This window comes from Ylistrum balloti, unplaced genomic scaffold, assembly GCF_031769215.1.
Source record: "Ylistrum balloti isolate Yb309-2 unplaced genomic scaffold, AGI_CSIRO_Ybal_v1 Utg369652, whole genome shotgun sequence".
NCBI classification, from domain to species: Eukaryota; Metazoa; Mollusca; class Bivalvia; order Pectinida; family Pectinidae; genus Ylistrum; species Ylistrum balloti.
Window position 1 is genome coordinate 627,978 of NW_026781907.1, and position 24,280 is coordinate 652,257.

General features: G+C 35.2%; 1 protein-coding gene across 1 annotated transcript; it reads left to right on the forward strand.

Annotated features, from left to right (window-relative positions):
• Positions 1–9,191: 9,191 nt before the first annotated feature.
• LOC132557055 (XK-related protein 9-like) lies at positions 9,192–12,329 on the forward strand. Its single transcript, XM_060221536.1, has 3 exons — positions 9,192–9,874; positions 9,990–10,186; positions 11,755–12,329. The coding sequence occupies exons 1-3, from the start codon at positions 9,192–9,194 to the stop codon at positions 12,327–12,329; spliced, it is 1,455 nt and encodes a 484-aa protein (XP_060077519.1).
• The last annotated feature ends 11,951 nt before the right edge of the window (positions 12,330–24,280 follow it).

Consider the following 24,280-nt stretch of genomic DNA (forward strand, 5'->3'; position numbering starts at 1 on the left):
ATTAAGGGGTGTTTACATATATGTATGATATTAGAAGAATTATGACATTAAGGGGTGTTTACATATATGTATGATATTAGAAGAATTATGACATTAAGGGGTGTTTACATATATATATGATATAAGAAGAATTATGACATTAAGGGGTGTTTACATATATGTATGATATTAGAAGAATTATGACATAAATGAATGTATACATAAATGATATTAACAGAATTATGACACAGTTTTTAGCCACACAGACTCTAGTCACATGGACATGAGTCACACAGACTCTTGTTACATGTACATTAGTCACACAAACTCTAGTCACATGTACATTAATCACGCAAACTCTAGTCACATGGACATTAGTCACACAAACTCTTGTTACATATACATTAGTCACACAAACTCTAGTCACATGTACATTTATCACGCAAACTCTAGTCACATGGACATTAGTCACAGACTCTAGTCACATGGACATAAGTCAAATAGGCATTAGTCACATTGACACTAAGTCATCAAACTTCACATATAGGTAATCCTATAAAAGCCACAACACCCAATGTTTTAGTTTCTTTTGGTTTTAATTTTTATGAATTAATATCAATACAGGCAGTGAATAGACAATTTATATATGGACACATTTTTTGTCAATCATCCTTATTCGAAGATTGGCAAAGGGAACAATTTAAATCCAAAAATTGAAACTTCTAATTCCAGCAAGGACTTATAATGTATTACATATGTAATGTTTTTCTTAAAATACTTTATTATTGAAAACAAAAATATGTTATAATATGTTACATAAAAGTTTTTCTTAAAGTGCTTCATTATTGCAAACAAAAATATATTAAGAGAATGAATGAACCAAGAAGGTACATTCTGTGAGGTGGTGAAGTGAAGTAGTATTATGTATCTTATAGTCAGTGGTACCCCTGTATAGAAAGGACTTATTTTTGTATTTTAATCTAGAAAAATCCAACTATTCATGTGAATGATTTGTTCTTGTATTATTGAAATTCTTATTACAAGCATTTACATGTAATTGCATTTAAATTGTCATTTTACACCATGTTCTTCTTTATTTTTGTAGTGATGAAAATGTTTGTTTTGTTTTTAATGAAATAAATAATCTGTGTATATGACATGACTTTATGGCTACTGTTGCTCTAGTAGACCACATCTGTCTGTAGTAACAGGTAGAAATCACCTCAGTTTACCTGTAGTATCAGCTGAAAATCACCTTAATTTATCTGTAGTAACAGCTGAAAATCACCTCAGTTTACCTGTAGCAACTGGTGGAAATCACCTCAGTTTAGCTTTAGTAACAGCCGAAAATTACCTCAATTTACCTGTAGTAACAGTTGAAAATCACCTCAATTTAACTGTAGTGACAGTTGAAAATCACCTAAGTTTACCGGTAGTGACAGTTGAAAATCACCTCATTTTACCTGTAGTGACAGTTGAAAATCACCTCAGTTTACCTGTAGTATCAGCTGACAATCACCTCAGTGTACCTGTAGTGACAGTTGAAAATCACCTCAGTTTATCTATAGTAACAGATGAAAATCACCTCAGTTTATCTGTAGCACCAGGTGAAAGCAACAAGTGGAAATCACAATACCACAATTTACCTGTATCAACAGGTGAACAATCACAACACTACAAATTTACCTGTAGCAACAGGTGGAAATCACTTTACCCCAAATTTACCTGTATCAACAGGTGACAATCACAATAATACATTGGAGGCAACAGAGGAAAATCCAAGGCTATGGAAAGAAAAGTCAAAATCTAAACGCGGAGGTGCACTGGCCCAATAATACGACAAATTTTCTCCGCAGATTTGCTGAAAGATTATTTCCTGAACTGAAAGGCAAATTTCTGGAGAAAAATTTCCAGAGAAAATTTGCTGATCAGTTCAGGAAATATTATTTCTTACAATTTCAGAAGGATCAAGATAAAATTTATATATATTTCTATCTTTCTGTCCTGAAATGCCAATGTATCCCATTTTGAATTTGTTTATGGGTCTTGTTTTAAAATGTGTTCCTTGTAAAGTCATGAAACATAATCAGACCTACATAGCAATGTATTATTGTGTTAAAATGTGCATTAAATATGAGTTTACAAATTTGAATTTTTTTGTCACACAATTACCACAAATCAGTTATTTATGTATAATCTTAAAAAATCTGGATGTGTAATAACAATACATTCCAAGAATCTTGTCTTATGATAGCAATCATGAGAATCTTCGATTACAGTAGCCCAAGCAAGTTATCATTGTGACTGTAACAGGACAGGGAAAACACACATTCCTGTTGAGTGCCAAGACCAGGAATCGAACCTGGGTTTCCGCGTGATAATCAACCAGCTCTACTAAAAAAGCCGTAGAAGCATGCTCCATCAGCTGAGTGATAGAGACTGTATTTAACACTATATACAAGCCACACCGACCTGTCAGCCGAGTGACAGAGACCGTATTTAACACTATATACATGTCACACTGACCAATCAGCTGAGTGACAGAGACCGTATTTAACACTATATACAAGCCACACTGACCAGTTCACAGAGTGACATAGACTGCATTTAACACTATATACAAGCCACACCACACTGACCCGTAACAGCCGACCCGTCAGCGGAGTGACAGAGACTGTATTTAACACTATATACAAGCCACACCGACCCGTCAGCTTGGTGACAGAGACCGTATTTAACACTATATACAAGCCATATTGACCCATCAGCTTGGTGACAGAGACCGTATTTAACACTATATACAAGCCACACCAACCTGTCAGCTGAGTGACAGAGACTGTAACACTGACCCGTCAGCTGAGTGACAGAGACTGTATTTAACACTATATACAAGCCACACCGACCCGTCAGCTGAGTGACAGAGACTGTATTTAACACTATATACAAGCCACACCAACCTGTCAGCCGAGTGACAGAGACTGTATTTAACACTATATACAAGCCACACCAACTTGTCAGCCGAGTGACAGAGACTTTATTTAACACTTTAAAACAAGCCGCATTAACCCACTCCCTATACACTTCTCCCCCTGTTTTTCTTGAGATTTCCTTAATCTCAACCGGAGACTCCAGATACCACGACTTGTGGGATTCTGTTTGGTGCCAATATAGCAGAAAAAGGAAAAGACACATTCCTGCTGAGCACCCAGACCAGGAATCGAACCCAGGTCTCCAGCGTGCTAAACAGACCGGCTCTACTGAGCCAAAGAAGCATGCTCTGTTATCTGAGTGATAGACACCCTATTTAACACTATATACAAGCCACACCGACCCTATTACAGTGACAAACATAGGTGTGAGTTGAACTTAAACTCAAAAGTATAGCAATAGAATAGGCATGATCACAGATAATCAATATTAAAATCAGCTTATGGACTTAACACAAAGGTTTGAGAGTTTAAACTAACTGTATATAAAGTTGAAAATTTACACGTGTGAAGGGGAGGACTAACCTTATCAACTTCCAAAAACTTTCAAAACGTCGAAAGTCCTTTAAGATATTTCCACACCCAGACAAAATCAAAAGACATACATAACCATACATACTTAACAGGGGCATCTCTGCTATTAATGAGAGCATACTTATACAAATATGAAAAGAAAAGTATTTTAAACATTTTCAGGTGATAAGTCTAAAAACAGGCCATATGTTTTAGGCACTTCAATACAATGAAGGAGAAAAGGTTGACTTGTGTGACGGTAATAGATGAATTAAGTAGTTTTCTTTGTATCATTTGTATTTTCAAAAACATTTCTCATGGATTAGAAATGACAAACAAAGGTCAGTCAATAAAATTAAAACTATCAGAGAGTTCAGTGATTACATCCAGTTCTCTTTTAAATTTACACTTGATCATCATTCATATCGGAGATTGGGCTTAAATTTGTTTACTGTATCAACAGAGTATATAGTAATGCTTTTTAAGACATCTAATGAAATTATACAGAATCAGAATTGTTAGGAAAAGAAATTTATAGAATCGGGAATTGTATCATTTTTAAAGAAGTGCTCAAAAAGGCATTACTAAAATATTTTATGTCATGGTGGGCAGCCAGTACTTTTTTTTAATTGAACACTGTGAATGGTGATCAAAGTGATTGGTTGATTTTATAATGAAGTGCATAACCAAATAATGTTGTTTATATGATTTAATATAGTCTCTCAATACTTGTTTGAGAGTGGCTTTGTCATTCTCTTCTTTTTATGTCAGGTTTTATTAGGTCATCTGACCCGAAGGGTCCGATGACCTATAGTCATCATGCTTCGTCCGTCGTCGTCCGCCGTGCGCCGTGCGCCGTGCGCTGTGCGTCGTGCGCCGTGCGCCGTCCGTAAACTTTTCATTCAAACGACTTCTTCTCAAATACTAGAAGGTCTAGGGGGCTAATACTTGGCACAGAGGATACTGGCATGGAGCTCTACCAAGTTTGTTCAAATGAATGACCTTGACCCACTTTAAAGGTCACAGGGGTCAAATATGTTAAAATCTTTAAACAACTTCTTCTCATTAACCAAAAGGCTCAGAGTGTAGATATTGGGCCTGTGACATGCTGGGATGAAGGACTACCAAGTTTGTTCAAATGAATGACCTTGACCCACTTTAAAGGTCACAGGGGTCAAATATGTTAAAATCTTTAAACAACTTCTTCTCAATAACCAAAAGGCTCAGATTGCTGATATTGTGCCTGTGGCATGCTGGGATGAAGGGCTATCAAGTTTGTTTAAATGAATGACCTTGAACAACTTTCAAGGTCACAGGGGTCAAATATGTCAAAATCTTTAAATAACTTCTTCTCAAATACTAGAAGGCCTAGGGGGCTAATACTTGGCCCATAGCATGCTGGCATGGAGCCCTACAAAGTTTGTTCAAATGAATGACCTTGGCCCACTTTCAAGGTCACAGGGGTCAAATATGTTAAAATATACAAAGGACTTCATCTCAATAAGCAAAAGTCTATGAGTGCCGATATTGGGTCTGTAGCATGCTGGGAGGAAAGGCTACAAAGTTTATTTAAATGAATGACCTTGAACAACTTTCAAGATCGCAGGGGTCAAATATGTCAAAATCTTTAAATAACTTCTTCTCAAATATAGAAGGCCTCTAATACTTGGCCCATAGCATGCTGGCATGGAGCCCTACAAAGTTTGTTCAAATGAATGACCTTGGCCCACTTTCAAGGTCACAGGGGTCAAATATGTTAAAATATACAAAGGACTTCATCTCAATAAGCAAAAGTCTATGAGTGCCGATATTGGGTCTGTAGCATGCTGGGAGGAAAGGCTACCAAGTTTATTCAAATGAATGACCTCAACCCACTTTCAAGGTCACAGGGGTCAAATATGTTAAAATATACAAACGACTTCTTTTCAACAAGCAAAAGTCCATGAGTGCTGATATTGGGCCTGTAAGATGCTTGGAGGAGAGGCTACCAAGTTTGTTCAAATGAATGACCTCAACCCACTTTCTAGGTTTGGCTTGCTTTTTGTCAGATGACCGTTAAGGCCCATGGGCCTCTTGTTTTAATTGTACATATGTGTAATGTGCAACTTCATTATGATATATGAAATTACCACACCGTAACATCTACATAGGTAGATATATGTAATTACTACACTGTAACATCTGCCTAGGTAGATATATGTAATTACTACACTGTAACAACTACCTAGGTAGATATATGTAATTACTACACAGTAACATCTTCCTAGGTAGATATATGTAATTACCACACCGTAACATCTACCTAGGTAGATATATGTAATTACTACACAGTAACATCTACCTAGGTAGATATATGTAATTACCACACCGTAACATCTACCTAGGTAGATATATGTAATTACTACACCGTATCATCTACCTAGGTAGATATATGTAATTACTACACAGTAACATCTGCCTAGGTAGATATATGTAATTACTACACAGTAACATATACCTAGGTAGATATATGTAATTACTACACAGTAACATCTACCTAGGTAGATATATGTAATTACTACACAGTAACATCTACCTAGGTAGATATATGTAATTACTACACTGTAACATCTACCTAGGTAGATATATGTAATTACTACACAGTAACATCTACCTAGGTAGATATATGTAATTACTACACCGTAACATATACCTAGGTAGATATATGTAATTACTACACCGTAACATCTACCTAGGTAGATATATGTAATTACCACACCATAACATCTACCTAGGTAGATATATGTAATTACTACACAGTAACATCTACCTAGGTAGATATATGTAATTACTACACAGTAACATATACCTAGGTAGATATATATAATTACTACACAGTAACATCTACCTAGGTAGATATATGTAATTACTACACTGTAACATCTACCTAGGTAGATATATGTAATTACTACTCGACGTCTACCTTGATAAACACATGTAATTATTACACTCTAACGTGTACATTTGTATTTATTCTCACACATATCTTTGTATACACATGTATATTTCAGTTTACCTGTATACCCGACACATGTACAGTCACGGCGCAGTGCTTACATCTGGTATATATGTTTGTGAGAGGTTTTAGACTTTGTAAGGCTGGGACTACCTGAAGTGATGTACAATATGGTTTGTGTAGTATTTTAGGATGGTAGCCATGTTTAACCCCACAGATCGTTAACAGACCAGGACTTCGGTAAGTTATTTATAGTATATATAAATGATTTCAGTTCGTTATCATCCCCGGGAGTAGAACAACTAGAGTTATCTCTCTTACTCTTCCTGTTTATTTGACTTAATCATTAAGGCATATTGTCACAAAAATTAAACATTTGAAGCACATGGAGGTTGGTGAAGGTTATGGAGAAACCGGCGCCTTTCAATACAAGTTTGGGATTAGATACAGCAGAGCCAAATAATGAACTAAACTGCATTATACAGCTGTTTCGTCCTTCTAGGACTCGTCAGTGATCCTACATCTTACAGCTATTTTGTCCTTCTAGGACTCGTCAGTGATGCTACATCTTACAGCTGTTTCGTCTTTATAAGACTCGTCACTGACGTTACATCATACAGCTGTTTCGTCCTTCTAGGACTCGTCACTGATGTTACATCATACAGCTGTTTCGTCCTTTTAGAACTCGTCACTGATGCCAAGGGCCTTAATATTGAAATGTAGGATAGGACTAATGATGAACAAGATTAATCGAAAGAAAATTGAAATTTAGAAGGGATGATGAACTTAACCAAAAATTTGATAAACTTTGCTATTTTTATTTATCTGATAATTTCTCAGTACATGTGTATAATCAAATCGTGACATGCAATACTATTACACATGTTACGACAAACCTCGGGCTCTAATAGTTTATCAGTAGTATCAGCTGCAATGACACCGAACTGATAACGATTAACCTTGTGATCCAGAGCTTTATGCGTCTCTTTGTCGCAGTGAAAATGGGACAGATCTTTGAATCATCACAACCGGTCATGGGTTTAGAGGTTATACGTTGAACACATACGAAACACGACGTGTGTTACCACGGATTAAATATGACTTGTTCCGTGTTGACACATGTTTATTCACCGTGTCCAATCGCCACACCAGGGTCTCCAAAATGTATACACAGGGGTGTACAAATCGAAGCGTGTAAAACGAGGTCGGGTAAGAAATGGACTTGATATCGTTCCAAATATGATCATTGGCGATATTCGGGTATCTTTTAAGATCTTTATAAAGGTTGAATTTTGTATGGTTAATCAAGAATGCAAGATTGGCCAGTGAGGAAAAAATTTCATATTACACTTTTGCAAATCGCTTTCCTCTCATTTTAGCTCGCCTGGCCCGAAGAGCAACATTTCCATTCAAACAACTCTTCTCAATAACTAATGGCCAAAATGTTTTGATATTTGGCTGGTATTTCCGAGGATGAAGCCCTACAAAGTTCGCGAAAATAAATATAAATGACTTTTGACTTATATTCAAGATCACAGGGGTCAGATCTGTTAAAACCCTTAAACGACTTCTTCTCATGAACTGAAAGGCCTAGAGACATGATATTTGGCTGGTATGTTCATAGGATGAAGCTCGACAATGTTGGCAAAAAGAGATGATCTTCATCTATATTCATGGTCGCAGGGGTCAAATTTGTGAAACCATTTAAACGAATTCTTCTCATGAACTAAAAGGCCTAGAGGCATGTTATATATATATATAGAAAATTGTTAATATATATATATATATCAGGTGAGCGCTGCAGGTCCATTGGGCCTCTTGCAAAGGAATGCATCATTACAATCGATTGTTAGGTATGACGACATTTCCATACATAACACAAATTATTATGGATTTTGATTCCTTCGGCTGTAGAATCTCAGAACAATGATTGTTTATCTCGGAGTTTTTATGTAGACAAGGGGTTTCTAAAGGTGTGAACTAGGGGGTGTCTAAACACAATCGAAATTTTACATTTTCTTGCCGATACTGCAAATTAAAACTATTCTTTATACTGTAAATAACTTCGTTTTCGCCAATGAAATTCAGAATATGTGTATAGGAAGGAAGATGACCTTATCCAAGTTTATCTACTATTGTTCTGTCCGAGTTCCCCAAATTGGATTAGTATAGATACATTTAAATAAGGTTTTCCTTCTTCCCATACATCAATTCCGATTTTTATTGGACACGGTGTAATTGACTTTGATTCAAGTTGATCAAAATAGTTAGCCTGTCCCCAAATTTGCAGGAGAGGCTCAAATATGTGTATAAAAACACGGGTTTGAAGTCCCCCATTCACTGGATTTGTCGCCCCACCGTCCGCTATAAATTTATGGAACCACTTGTCAGAGTAAATCGGCAAATATTCACATGAACTGATGGTATTTGAATCCGAAAAGGAATAAAGTGATAAAGGGTGTCACACCGGGGATTTAAATAAAAGAAAACAAGAGAAATGTATTACGTAAAATTATGAGGAAGAATTATCCGGGTACTTTTGATACAATAGCCAAACCCGATAAAGCAGTGGAATAGATACAATTAAGCTTTAAACAAACATTAACATATTCTGCCTGAATATGTATATGCAAACATTCAAAAACAATTTCTCTTTACGTATATAAATTCGTTTCAGGATACTTGACAAGAAGATGTGTGACCAAGTAGATGGCGCGATGATCTCGAGACATCAACATCCCCTAAGAGGTGTATCATCAGGCGAGGTGTCGGTTGATGGAATCGACCAAGTAGATGGCGCGATGATTTCGAGACATCAACATCCCCTAAGACGTGTATCAACAGGTGACGGAATCGACCTGTCTGAAACAGTCCCGTTAGACGATGTCGATGCTCCATTAAGACCAAGCTTTGATGATGAAGGAAGCTGTCACACCAGAAGTGACGTCTCTAATGAGTTAACGGGATGTACAAAATGTACATCTTGCTTCTGGAATCTGCCAGTATTGAGACACGTTCCCAGGACGGATCATGATCGTGCACTGGACTGCCTTATCGCTGGAATCTCTTTCTGTCTCTGTCTAAGTGAAGTAGGTTTAGAAGTGAAGTTACTTTGGGAGTATCATACCTCGCATCAACATCTGATATTTTATCTTACTTTAAGTTTTATCGGTATCTCTACCTTCGTTGTTGGTATATTTACATTGTTGTGGACAATCATTGACCTGCAACAGCCACATCGACAGACGGACGACAGAACATCTTCATTGGGTACCTGTGGTGCGGCTTTTGAACCAGATCGTAACTTGAACAGTCATAGAACAAATTCATGTCATTCTAAAACAAAACTGAGAATATGCCGGGTTTTTTTCTCGTTTCTCCAATTCGGCCGCGCTTTCAGGTTAGTATATATTAATGTTTTCCGCTTAATTGGACAACTCGGACAAGCTTATGACGTATATGATACTAATGAATTTGATTCTGTAAACAACCGGTAACCTAATGATTTCTTTCAGGCTAGCGGAATACTTATATAACATGTATCAGGGATGGAAAAGCAAGAGAAAAGACGAAAATAGAATACGGAAGGCGGAAGTAGAACTCAGGGATGCAGCTATAATAGGACTTCTAGAGGCGTACCTAGAAACAACCCTCAAATTTCTGTTACAGTTGTATCTGAAATTTAGCACTGAATATGAAACAAGGACAAGAGGTAAGGACAGGGATCAAATAAAGTAAAAAAAACTTACCGAAAAACATTCATTATTATCTATAAAACCTCCTGTCTCGTATAAAACGTAACATAAAACATTCATTATTCTCTATAAAACTCCTGTCTCGTATAAAACGTAACCTAAAACATTAATTATTCTCTATAAAACTCCTGTCTCGTATAAAACGTAACCTAAAACATTCATTATTTTCTATAAAACTCCTGTCTCGTATAAAACGTAACCTAAAACATTCATTATTCTCTATAAAACTCCTGTCTCGTATAAAACGTAACCTAAAACATTCATTATTATCTATAAAACTCCTGTCTCGTATAAAACGTAACCTAAAACATTCATTATTATCTGTAAACCTCCTGTCCCGTATAAAACTTACCTAAAATAATTCATTATTCTCTATAAAACTCCTGTCTCGTATAAAACGTAACCTAAAACATTCATTATTCTCTATAAAACTCCTGTCTCGTATAAAATTTATCTAAAATCATTCATTATTCTCTATAAAACTTACCTAAACATTCATTATTCTCTATAAATCTCCTGTCTCGTATAAAACTTACCTAAAACATTCATTATTCTCTATAAAACTCCTGTCTCGTATAAAACGTAACCTAAAACATTCATTATTCTCTATAAAACTCCTGTCTTGTATAAAATTTATCTAAAACATTCATTATTCTCTATAAAACTCCTGTCCCGTATAAAACGTAACCTAAAACATTCATTATTCTCTATAAACCTCCTGTCCCGTATAAAACGTAACTTAAAACATTCATTATTCTCTATAAACCTCCTGTCCCGTATAAAACGTAACCTAAAACATTCATTATTCTCTATAAAACTCCTGTCTCGTATAAAACGTAACCTAAAACATTCATTATTCTCTATAAACCTCCTGTCCCGTATAAAACGTAACCTAAAACATTCATTATTCTCTATAAAACTCCTGTCTCGTATAAAACTTATCTAAAATCATTCATTATTCTCTATAAAACTCCTGTCTCGTATAAAACGTAACCTAAAACATTCATTATTCTCTATAAAACTCCTGTCTCGTATAAAACTTATCTAAAATCGTTCATTATTCTCTATAAAACTCCTGTCTCGTATAAAACTTACCTAAACATTCATTATTCTCTATAAAACTCCTGTTTCGTATAAAACGTACCCAAAAGCATTCATTATTCTCTATAAAACTTACCGAAAAACATTCATTATTATCTATAAAACTCCTGTCCCGTATAAAACTTACCTAAAATCATTCATTATTCTCTGTAAAACTTACCTAAAATCATTCATTATTCTCTATAAAACTTACCTAAACATTCATTATTCTCTATAAAACTCCTGTCTCGTATAAAACTTACCTAAACATTCATTATTCTCTATAAATCTCCTGTCTCGTATAAAACTTACCTAAAATCATTCATTATTTGCTATAAAACTTCCCACTCCGTATATTTTTGAAGGTATTCTGACATTCATTCTCATAATACTGTAAACACGATAGTTGGTACAATGTAATCAGTTTCGTCGCAATTGTTTTCAGATTTATTCTTGTTAGTTTCCTTGGTATCCATATCGGTCTCTGTAACATCATGTTACATGACAAACCGGAAACTCAACCAACCGCATGAGTCAGTGAAGTTTTCATCGATTTTGGTGTATGTGATGATGCGGTTGTTTGAACTCGGACCCCGTCTTATTTTACCGGTGCTGTGTATTCAGGTTGCGGGCTGGTGGACACTGATAGGTATCTCCCTCCACCTCGTGCTTATGTTCGTGTTCAATGCATGTTATGTGTATCCGGAGAACAATAATATGTGTAACTGTCGTTGCACGTGCTGTTTCTACCTCTTCCTTAGCTACGTGGAGGTTTTCAGCTTCATCAACATGAACAAGGAGGAATCCAAACGAACGGCGATACTCTATTACCTCGTATTTTACTTGGAGAACGCCATGATGATGTCACTTGTGCTGTGTCTCGCTTACAGTGGAAACGTTCCCTGTATGCCTTGGTGCATGCTGGCCTATTCTGCTATTCCTGGTTTTGTGTTGCATCTTTTTTGCCTGTATCTGTTCTACTCCTGTCTCCACCCGACACGAAACAGGGATGACAACTGACCGTCTTACACGACACGAAACAGGCATGACAGCTGACCGTCTTACACAAGGAACAGGCATGGCAGCTGACCGTCTTACACAAGGAACAGGCATGACAGCTGACCGTCTTACACAAGGAACAGGCATGGGAGCTGATCGTTTTACTTGCATACCAACTCACCGTCTAATACAACAGGAAACAGACATGACAATTGACCATCTAACAAGGCACGAAAAGGCCATTTCAACTGACTGTCGAAAAAGGACATGAATAGGGCTTGTCAACTGACCGTCTTACACAAGAAACAGGCATGGCAACTAACCGTCTAACATCCGTCTTAGGTCGGTGTAGCATTAGAAGATTGGCTACCATTTATGTATGTGACAATATCATAAAATTTAAATCATGTATACATATACTTATTTTCGAATGAATTTTACAACTGACACTGTTTGTTGATGGTCCAGTAGGCAGCTAAAATGATTCAACTTTCATTGACCTTGTCAGTCACTTTCACTTTGCACAAATGCAAATCATTAAGAACGTTTTAAGCATCAAAATGTACTAATATTAAAAATGAAACTAAAAAGACACGTGTCTTCCTCTTCAATGTAGTGTAATACGCTTCGCTCGTAATTTGTCCAATGAAGATAAAGTTTGTACAAAGACACACATAAGAATAGCATCTTTGATAATTTTGGGTAAGATACGGTAGAGCCAGACAACGAATTAAACTGCATCATACAGCTGTTTCATCCTTCTAGGACTCGCCAGTGATGCTAAGGGCCTTAATTTTGAAGCCTATGAGGCGATTGAAGAAAATCCAAAGTGATACAAAGAAAATCCAGAATCTAGACGGGGAGGTGCAGCAGCCCTATAAACGAACACGCATCGTCGCATTTATCGAAATAACGAGAAAAAACCGACAGTTAGCGAGTATTTAAATATATGGCCCTTTCAGCTGCATAGCACAAGGAAAGACTTTAGTGGGTGTGCAGTTATGCTATGTAACAAAGGGAAAACCTCACGGCTCAGGCTCGCAGGCCTAGTACAAGGAGACCAAGAGAAGATGCTCCACAGTGGAAAGCGTCTTCTGCTAAAACGTATATTGATGACACCTGTCCTACTTACGAGCAAACAATTACTGAAATATTTAGCATCACTTACACACGGTTCCAATGAGTTTTGTCTTCTGGGTAAATAAATCCTATCATTTGTGGTTGGTAATTGTCAACAAATATTTTTCCACGTGATGCGCGACAAACTGTCACAGTCTGACAAAGCAGAATTTTACAAATAATGAAAGGATAAGCCGAATGTTAGGATAGGAACTCGGTGTATCAGAAATGTTTCACACAGTGAAACGACAAACTATCAGGAGATGTGCACCAAAGTTAACAAAGAGTCAGCAGATTTGAATGTTGTAAAGAAATTCTTTGAGATAATATTGTGTTCGCTTGTTACATATCTCCAAATAGGTATGTAACCAATAGCATTTAGAATATGAAAATCCATCGATAAAAGTTGAATTGTACATAGCCCATATGCTTAAACAAGACATATTGACAAGAAAGCTGACGAGGCTGGTGTCCGACCGAGGCAGTCATGGGTACAAAGGCTTGAAGGTTGCAAGCTAGGCATAGATCTCGGTTGGCCAGGCTCATCACTCAGCGATACCTCGCTATAGACTGGTGTTTGTATGGTCACATAATAATTTATACAGTTTTGAAGAGATAATTAGTTTATATTGTAATAACGAATTCCGACCAACAAAGCAAATCTAGTTTCGCAAGAAATCTGGTACCATAAGATATGAGAATATTATGGAGTAGAATGACATTGTTGGCGCGAATGTTTGGGAATGTTTGTGTTTGTCAGATCAGATGTTTTCCATTTGCATATGATTTTTTATACATATGAACACATTTCCGATAGACATGTATAGCAATGTTTAAAACAATGCCCCATTGTATTTTTTTCGCTCAGAACAAAAGCACGATACACGCTTCTGTAGTCGGAAAATCAAGTTGTTTTTACTAGTTTCAATGTGGAAGAGCGAAGTAAAAAAATACAGATCTGTTTGTGTTTCGTTTTGTTGATACACATCTAAAATAGTCACTGTAACATTTAAGTTACCACTAGATTGGGTACACTTGTAATATCACCAATAGATGATTCTGTTTCATGAGTAAGGTTATACATTAAAATGTTATTACTAAAAATAACAAGTTTACGCAACCCATTCACATGAGTAAGATTGCGTTTAAATAAAACAGGGTTTTTCTCAATGAATATTTACTTGAACCAGCAGAAATTTAAAAAAAAGCCATGATCAAACATTTCTACTGTACGATTTAAAAGTTTAAGTATTGGCGACAGAAATATTTTAAAACGGATCCGCGAAAGATAATAGCCAAAGTGATTTCCTGTAACCGAAATGAGACATCATGACGTGTGTTCTGTTTCTGACACTTTCTGTTTAAATCTGTAATCATCACAGCGTCAAACACACACAAAAAAGATTAATAACCACTCTTTGTAATGTCAGTTTTTGTATTATAATATTGCTTGTTCTAAGTAAACAGTGCAGATGTCGTTTTTTTGCTTGCTCTGTCTAGGTAAACAGTGCAGATGTCTGTTTTTGCTTTCTCCGTCTAAATTAACAGTACACAGTACTTGCTAAGTAAGTAAGCAGTGTCGGCGTCTTTTCCTTTGTGTTCTATGCATAGTTTTAACTGCTTTACATAGGTTTATTTAGAATGGGTGTACTCGATTTTATTTCAATCCTTATGCAACAGCATATAAGATTGACAATATACATACAAATAATAACATTTACATTTACACAAGATGGCGGAGAACATTAGCCATAACCAATAAGATTAAGACACAAAATTCATGAGTATGCATAAATATCAAGCAAATTTTAAACAGAGCGGTGTTCTGAAGCACCAGTACTCGGAAGTGTTACTTTTAACAAATTAAAATGTATAGATTAATTAAGAAACACTCAATTGCTCAAAAATATCTCGAAAAGCATAAGTAAAAAATAATTCAAGTGTTTAATAATTCTTTTCTTTTTGCCGTAGCATTAATCAGAAACCTGCCAAAATTCTTGAGAGTTTTTACATTATTACTAAATTATAGTTGAATAATTTTGAATACAGATGGCCGGCGATAAAAGTAAGGCTTGATATACAAGATACGTAATTCTGAATAAGATGGACATAGTAAAATAAAATGAATTTCATCTTCTATTTCATTACTGTCGCACAGAGTGCGTATTCTTTGAGAAATATTAACACCAAAGTATCTACCCGTTTCAACATTCAACTTCTGTGAGCTCAATCTATACTTAGACAGTATCATTTTTATTTTCATAGTTAGTGGTTTGTTGAGGTACGATTGTGTCACAAACCGATCAGCTATATGTTTATACAATGTACACTTTGAGGCGTTTTCAAATCTACTTCTTAAAATGAATAAATTTATCCTGTATACGTTGTTTATATATCAATGAGAAATACGTTTCATTTGAAACGCCTTGTGCCAACCATACATCACCAAAACCAAATCTAAATAAATTCTGTTTCAAATGAAAATTAAGCTTCTTGGTATCAAGATCAACTAATTCATAATAACAAGCTCTTAATATACAAATTATTTGTCAAAAGTTGTAGCCTATGCTTAAAAATAGAAAGCGACCTAGCTCGAAATACACCATGGAATTATTAGATGTTTTTCTTAACACCCAAAAGAGATTTTAAAAACGACAAATGTTCCTTTCCAATTTGTAGTGCTATATCAAAGGCCCAGACCTCGCAACAATAATTCAAAATACATAATACATAAGTATCAAATAATGATAACTTAGTTTTTCTATTCAAAACAAACTTGTTAATCCTACGATAAAGGAGATAATACGCCTTTCTACCTTGTGCAGCTATGTTATTATGTGCTATTGTAAATTTACCGTTATAATTGTATACCAATAATAAACAACAAAATTGATCTACAATCTCTATATATTTTCCATCAAAATACCAACGTTCATTTGGCAATAATCGTTTACTTTTTCTAAAAATTACTATCTTGTTCTTATCGACATTCAAGGTCAGGTTCCAATAATTCGTGTAACTCTTAAAAAAATCCAGAATATTTTGGAGTTCAACAATGCATTCAGAAAATAGCACCTTGTCATCTGCATACACGATACACAAATTAAGGGGTTTTATATGATAGCTTTGACAATTGGATACAAGATGTTCTGATTCCATGTCATTAACAAACAAGGAAAACACAATCGGTGAAAAAGATTCACCTTGTAATAAACCGACTTGTAAGTGGTACATTGGAGACAATTTATTCACGCACGACTTAACATTTTCATATATGGATTTTGTCACATTCAGCAAACGTCGCCCGAGCCCATATTTCCACAACTTAAACCATAACTTATTATGTAAAAAACTATCAAACGCTTTCTTATAATCAACAAATACACAGTAAAGTCTACGTTTTAGAGTATTTGTGTTTTAAAAAAGATATTCAATGTTCTCTGTATACTCTGTGGTCATGTTTTGTTTTTTATTATAAGATCTAAATAATGAATTGATACCAGATAAATATTCCTCAGCCTGTCTCCCACCCATCGCTGTAACATGGTACCCAGATATTTAAACAGTAAAAGTCGTGATAGATGCCATACATGTTTACCTTGTGGTAGGTTAGTGATATTTATAGGAATGCATGCAATCAGCACCTTTCTGTGTATATGGTGTAGATGGAATGTCAAACCATTAACTACCTAGTATGTCTGACTTGATAACAAAATGAGTTATTCAAGGAAACAATGATGTCACATCATTTGATCCTTTGTTTAATAATTGTGGTACTTTAAAGAAAGATAATTGAGGAATATTTATTAAACGTTCATGTAATATCAACAAAAGTATGAACAGTTTTAAAAAACAAACATGATCAACACACCGAAAACCAAGAAATCACAACCAATCTGGTACATCTACCAAGCTTATTTTCAGCGATCTGTAATGATTTTACAATGGACCTCTCTATAGTAATTAAGGATGAGATACAGTAAAGCCAAATAAGGAAACAAACTAGTCAGATTACGTAACTGTATGTCCTGTGTCCGGTAGAAAAGATTTCCATCATGCTCCATAAATATATCTTAATCTGACATCGTTTATTTATGGGTTTCAATTTGTCGTGATAAGTTCAATTTTTCAAAAAACAATTTAAGCAGGAATCTGGCCATTAAAAAAGACTAACTTAAACACAAATATCCTTTGATAAGAATTTTCAACAAAACATGCAAATGATGGTATTATCAGCTGGCTTAAGATTATCTATGTTTTGAAAACAGCGCACCTGCTAGTGACTAACATCGGCGGGTAGGTCCTATTAAACAATACATGTATAGGTAATTTAACTGGCGTTCACAGCCACCGTGGCATGGCGGACGATAGGGCGGGCAACCATCCCTTGTAAAGCCTGACCTTAGACCAAAAGGTGAGTCTCCTGTCTTAGACCTAGAACTGTGATGACGATTCACTTCCCCCGTCCTAGGGTCGAGTCCGGGACGACCCTGATTCCCACTGGAATGACGGATATCATTTAGCCATTACCGTATCACTAGTGTGTTTGTGATATTAATCAAAACTGTGGTCTCAGGCTTCACCTCGTTCTCGTGAACGTGTGTGAAGGAGGTCACCAGTTTAGCCTTGTTTGGCCACCGTTTGGCACACGGGTATTACCGGCTTATATACTTATGACCGATTACAACTTGTATATAATATATTTCCTGAATATGTTTCGTGTATTTGTTTACAACAATTCTTTGATTTGAAGTCTCCCAATTTCCATGTTTGTGTTTCTGACATTTTCAATTATTGCGATCGTGAATGTGACCCATTTATACCATACTTGTTTTTCAGTAGCGTTTTCATAATTTACCATTTTTCAATTTCAATTTTCAAATCCAGAAAACAGGAACAGAAATGTTATATATTTTTGAAATCTTCTTTTACTTAATTAGAAGAAAGTTCTACGTATTTCCAGTGATTTGATTGGCTGACACCTACTCATTGACTTTGGTATACCGAAATTATATTTATTTCAAATTGTCTCAGTAGTTCTATTCTGATAACAAAATCGTTTTTGTTTTCTTGTTTTTTATTTTATTTTTTTTATCTTCTTGGCCCTTTTCCCTCAAACTGTCAACGCCGTTCATCGTTGTTTGAATATAATGATTTTTCCGGGCCTAAAAATGTAAAAACTTACCTTTAGGTCCATACAATTATATTGAAGACTTCGATCAGAACTGTTTTAGGATTGCTTTTATTTTCACTGGGTTCCTACATTTTGCTTGATGCTTATTTGGAATAACACCAATATGGAAATATCAAACTTAAATCCCCATGAACTGATCAAATGTCAACATATTGTTTACGGGACGTCGGTAATGAATTGTAGTGTTACTGTTCACAACAGAGTGTAATGTCTGCATACTGAAGGCTTCTAGATAAGGAAACAAATTGAGAACACTAATGAATGAATGAATGAATGAATGAAGTAATTAATTAATGTTATATTTAGGTCAGTGTAGAGAACTCCCCCAAAATCTCATCAAAATGTTTATAAACTTTAGATTAGAGACCCACTATTGGAATGACATGAAAAAAAAACTGGTCCATTCCCACGTTGGGTGTAGCAAAGTTAGCACACGGAATTACGATGTAAACAATATAGAACTACACATTTACACCGATTAACCCACCCGACTGATAAAGTATGCTTGATGCCGCCCTAAGGCCTGAGATCGGGGGAACTACGCCATTATCTAGAGGGGAGTTTATGTACTTATCTGTCAATCAAAATATGGTCTAGAAATCATAGGTATGGCCACGAAAAAGACCATGATCTTTAGTGGAAGAAATATGAGTATATAACATAAACGGATACGAAATATGATTATGTAATATAAACGGATACGAAATATGATTATGTAACATAAACGGATACGAAATATGATTATGTAACATAAACGGATACGAAATATAATTATGTAACATAAACGGATACGAAATATGATTATGTAACATAAACGGATACGAAATATGATTATGTAACATAAACGGATACGAAATATGATTATGTAACATAAACGGATACGAAATATGATTATTTGATTTTTCATAGGACGAATATAAAGCTTTGAGAAACATTGCTGAATCAACAATTTAGTTTTTTTTTCAATCCTATACACTTGTCGTCATTCAATCGTAAAGATGTGATTTATCATAATTATTTCTTGTTGATAATATGTGCTGTTCATAATGAGCTTGATTAACATTTATATAATTTCTATAACACAGGACGTCTTTATCAGATCAGTTTATTTCCTGACACCTGAGGATAAAACAGGATTTCCAGCGTGAAGGTTTGTAATGATACCGCATTACTAGTTTATTTTCAGAAGATTTAATACAAACGGCTTAGTTTATCATTTTGTCAATATAATAACAGGAAAGCTATTTACTATACTTGAGATAATTAATATCACCAAAGTCAAGATGTAAGATACATTCGACGTCATACCAAGATGTGAAGTAGCAATTAAATGTGAACGGTTGATGACTAGTCATGAGGAACCAAGTGTCAGCAACCAAAATATTCAACATAATGTGTAATTTTGGTATTCATGAAAATTATCAATGTTTCACTAATATTTACTTAAAGTCATTATTTTTTTCTGAATCTCGAAGGTTTATTTGTATGTTTTAATTTTTCAATCTGATAACTTGTGTTTGTGTTTAATTTTGCATTTAGATGTCTTTCAATGAATTAATGTTGAAAACAAATAATTTTGATACATTTGATGAAATATGAGAAATTATGTTTTAAGAAGCTTTTAAAAGTGGTAGCCAGTGAGTCAAAATAACCGTTTTTCATGCAAAACGTTGTAAATAACAACAAATACGTGTTGGTATTTATGACTTACAAACGTAAGCGGGATCATTGATAGATATTTTAGTGAATGGTGATTTCAAAATACAACATGAAATACAGAGACGTTCCTGAGGTGGCAGGAGGGGCCCACTTATGTTACACTTCCTAATCCAGCAGTGACACAGGTGCTGGACTGGTATTTATAGGACATATATAGGTGGACACGTGGTTTTGTTTATATCAGTCTCACAGCGGCCACGCTCCAGCATACGTTCGTTAGGATGGCAGTCACAATGTGTCTTCTCGTTTTGGCTCTATACCCATATATGGTAGGTACATTTTTCCCTCATTTTTCCCAATCATATCACAAACTAATGTATTTTTATATTATGCCCCGACAAATCTCACTGAATTCCAAGCTTTTAAATAAAACAACAACATCGAACTGGTTTTATTTATACAGAATTGTCCAGGAGACTCCTGGAAATAAAAATCAATCCTGATGTTATTAATAAGATATCTCCAGGTGAGTATTTCCGTATTTTTAGATATGTTATTTTGTGAATTATAATGTTTATCGATAGTATATACTCTTATTTTTGCTTTCCTTATCAGATTTCCCACGTGACAGTCATTGTGTATTTTGATGTTCCTGTGATTTCATTACGTTTCGTTTTTCTCTGCGTATCTTTTTATTGCTGAAAATTTCGAATGTTCCTTTCCGTTTCTGCTTTCGCATTGTTTCATTATTGTGGCGTCTCTTTCAGTTCCTGCTTTTGTCCTGGTTTTAATGTATTTGTATTCGTCTTTTCGTTTTTTTGATGGCCTCTCCCGTACCATTGTCGCGCATTTTTTTCGCTCCTTTAAGTTCCAGGTTTCGCTCTCTTTTTAATGTTCTTGCATTCGTCCTTTTGTTGTGGGGTATCCCCCCACCCGTTCCTGCTTTTTGCCTTATCTTTTTCAATATTACCGCTTTCGTCCTTTTGTTGTTGGGTTGTTCCAACTCGATCCTGCCTTTGCCTTTTTTTAAGAATTTATTTGTATTCGTCCTTTCGTTGTTGTGAAAACCCCTTCCGTTCTTGTTATCATTTCTTTGGTTTGCTGTCCTTTTCATTTTTATATCTATGTATTTATTAGATAAATATTCCTCGACGTTGTTTTAGTCTGTTAAGCTCTCTTTTGCTTCTACTGTTCACTGTTCTGTTTTAGTTGGTAAATCTTATTTTTTTAAAGACAAATTCTTGTTCTCTTCCTTTGTATTGACAATGAATCCTTTTTGTCCTCGTGCCTTTACCTTGGGTACATAATTCTGTACTACAATCTACATTACGGTATTTATTCCGATATGTTCATTATTGCTTATTCCAGATCACAGCATCCGCTGACATACGGTTTCGCCTCGATGAGTTCACATTGACATCTAACTACACGTTAATGCCACTTTGTTGTGGACAAGAGCCTGTCAACACACCAGGGTGTCTGTCTATTTGTCCGTACCGTCTGAAATTATGTATAGGACCTAAAGAAAGGTAAGATTTTAAGTCTCTGTTTCATAAACATATTCACTTGTGAAACAAACTAGCTCTCTACATAACGGAGTTGAATTAGTTGAATAAATTATCGTTTCCAATATAATGCTATCCGAAATACATATGGATTTAACTAAAAACGTTTGGAGAGATGAAGGTTGATTAAAACTATCATTAAATTTCCTGGTTACCACCACAAATTGTTTAGAAATATTTAATTTCCTTGTGTGAACTTTTACTTGTCAAGTCATGTAAATTGACCCTATAGGACCTTTTCCTGTTTTTTTTCTTTCTTGTTCCTTGATTTCGGTAATTTTTAAGCTCCTTGAAAATTTTCTCTGAAGCATATAGTCGCCACCTTATTTTAATCTGATGTATTTATTTTTGAAGCCATTGTTTTCTATTTGTTACAATTGGTTTTTTACGTCGCCATTCTCAGTTTTTCAACTTCAACATTGTTTATTGACACCTACAAACTCCAGTTCTAACGTATAAAGACAACGTTTATTCAAGGAATGCATGAAATCTAGTATAATAATTATGTTGTATAGTGATATTAAGTTATACAGGATTACTCTCATGTTGTTTTCTTTTTATTTTGGTATTTTATTGTTTACAACTTTATTGTTGTAAACATACATCAGTTATATGTATTCTTGTCCCCAATCACACATAACATCACAATTATAATGTGTAAAATTTTGAATTTGAATCTGTATCGGGTTGCTTAACCTCACGTTGTTATAAATTGTTTTGTTTGATATATAATACCCAAATGAACTGAGTAAGGGTTAGGTCTATATTGACAGACAGTTTCACGTTTGTGGTTATAACGTGTTTGAACCCGTCTTCCACAAAGTTTGTGCCGACCAAATTCAAGATTTTGGAAATGCCTAAATTATTTGCGTTTATAATTCTACAAATTTTACAAAATATTTCGTATAGAAACATTAACAAAACAGCGGGCTACAGTTAATTAATTGCCCATTTAGCCAGCCCAGTAGCCCGAGCTGGGTGTGATTTTATATACAAACACGATAACACTTTTTCAGTCCAACCCAACCAAACATGGGGAGTGGGTGTACTTACCTCGACCACCTCGAGACCTTAAGACTGTATAAAACGCGCTTATAGTTCACAGATAAGCCCACTTAGTCATAATTTTCCGGCGAATGTTGATTCAAGGATTGCCATATTTATAGTGAAAGAAATATTTGGTCAAGAATCTGTCATTGTTAAGTCGACAGGGCATTATATAGAATTTAAACAAGAGACTTAGTATATATTCCAGGACATACTAAAGATATTGTCCTGATCATACTGTCGAGTAGTTCCGATAGATATCACAAAAATTAGATAAAAACTAGTTCTGTAAACTGAGAGGGAAAACATGATATTTCTTCACATGTTTTCTCCTGCATAACAAAATAACATAGAGCTTACCATGCAATTAGAAAGCAGGTGTTGATATAGCTTGGCTGTGTTAAACTCGATGTAGTTCGAAAAAAACCAGTTTTATTATTAGACATTCTAAATGTAGTATGGCATTCCTACCCTCTGGTTCTTGTAAAATACACAGAATGAAATAATATCATAATTCCCTACAACTTAGTTCTTTTGGGACGTTCCCAATGGAACCATTTTCTGACTCCCCTACCATCAAGTTCTTGTAGAATGTCCGACAGAAGACCTCCCTAACTCTTCGTTCTTGAAGAACATGCAAAACGAGACAACTTTTTTAAAGGTTTACCTTCCTCCCAAGTCTTGTAGAACTTTCAAAACGAGACAACTTGATGACTTCTCTAAATCCAAGTTCTAAAGAACATTCAAAACGAGATAATCTCATGACATCTTTAACCCCTAGTTCTTAAAGAGAGTTCAAAATGAGACAATTATTTTAAGGTCTACCTTCCTCCCAGGTCTCATAGAACAATTAAAACGAGACAACTTCATGGCTTCTCTAAATCCAAGTTCTTGCAGCACATTTGAAAGGAGACAACCTTTGTTTTAACAGTTCTCCATTCATCCCAGGTTCAGTAGAAATTTCAAAATGACACAATTTCCTGGTCTCCATCTCTCCCAATTGTCGATGTTGATGTAAAACATGCTTACCATTCCGAAACGCCTGGTCTTATATTTGACTTTTCCCTTCTAATTTGATTTTCTTCCTCGTTTCATCGGTTTAGAGTTTTGATTTAGATGACGTCAATCTCTCCTAACATCATGGTTTTGTAAAATTTTATAAAATTTCCATCGCCATACAACCTACACACCCTCTCTTTTCGTTGTCAGAAGACTTAAACGTTAGCGCATTACATTACGCCACGAGATAAAAAGATTAAACGACAAATTTATTTTCATGAAGCATTTTAATTACATTCTTCTTTTTACTGCCATTCAAATCTCATTAACATATCTAACAGTGAATGGGTTATCTAAAAGATTTGTTTGTGTTGGAACACGGATACCAA

Bases quoted from the DNA above. Each gene is read 5' to 3' on its own strand.
- LOC132557055 (XM_060221536.1), top strand. From the start codon at position 9,192: ATGATCTCGAGACATCAACATCCCCTAAGAGGTGTATCATCAGGCGAG. The intron at 9,875-9,989 runs GTTAGTATATAT...GATTTCTTTCAG, and splicing joins CAATTCGGCCGCGCTTTCAG to GCTAGCGGAATACTTATATA. The intron at 10,187-11,754 runs GTAAGGACAGGG...AATTGTTTTCAG, and splicing joins ATATGAAACAAGGACAAGAG to ATTTATTCTTGTTAGTTTCC.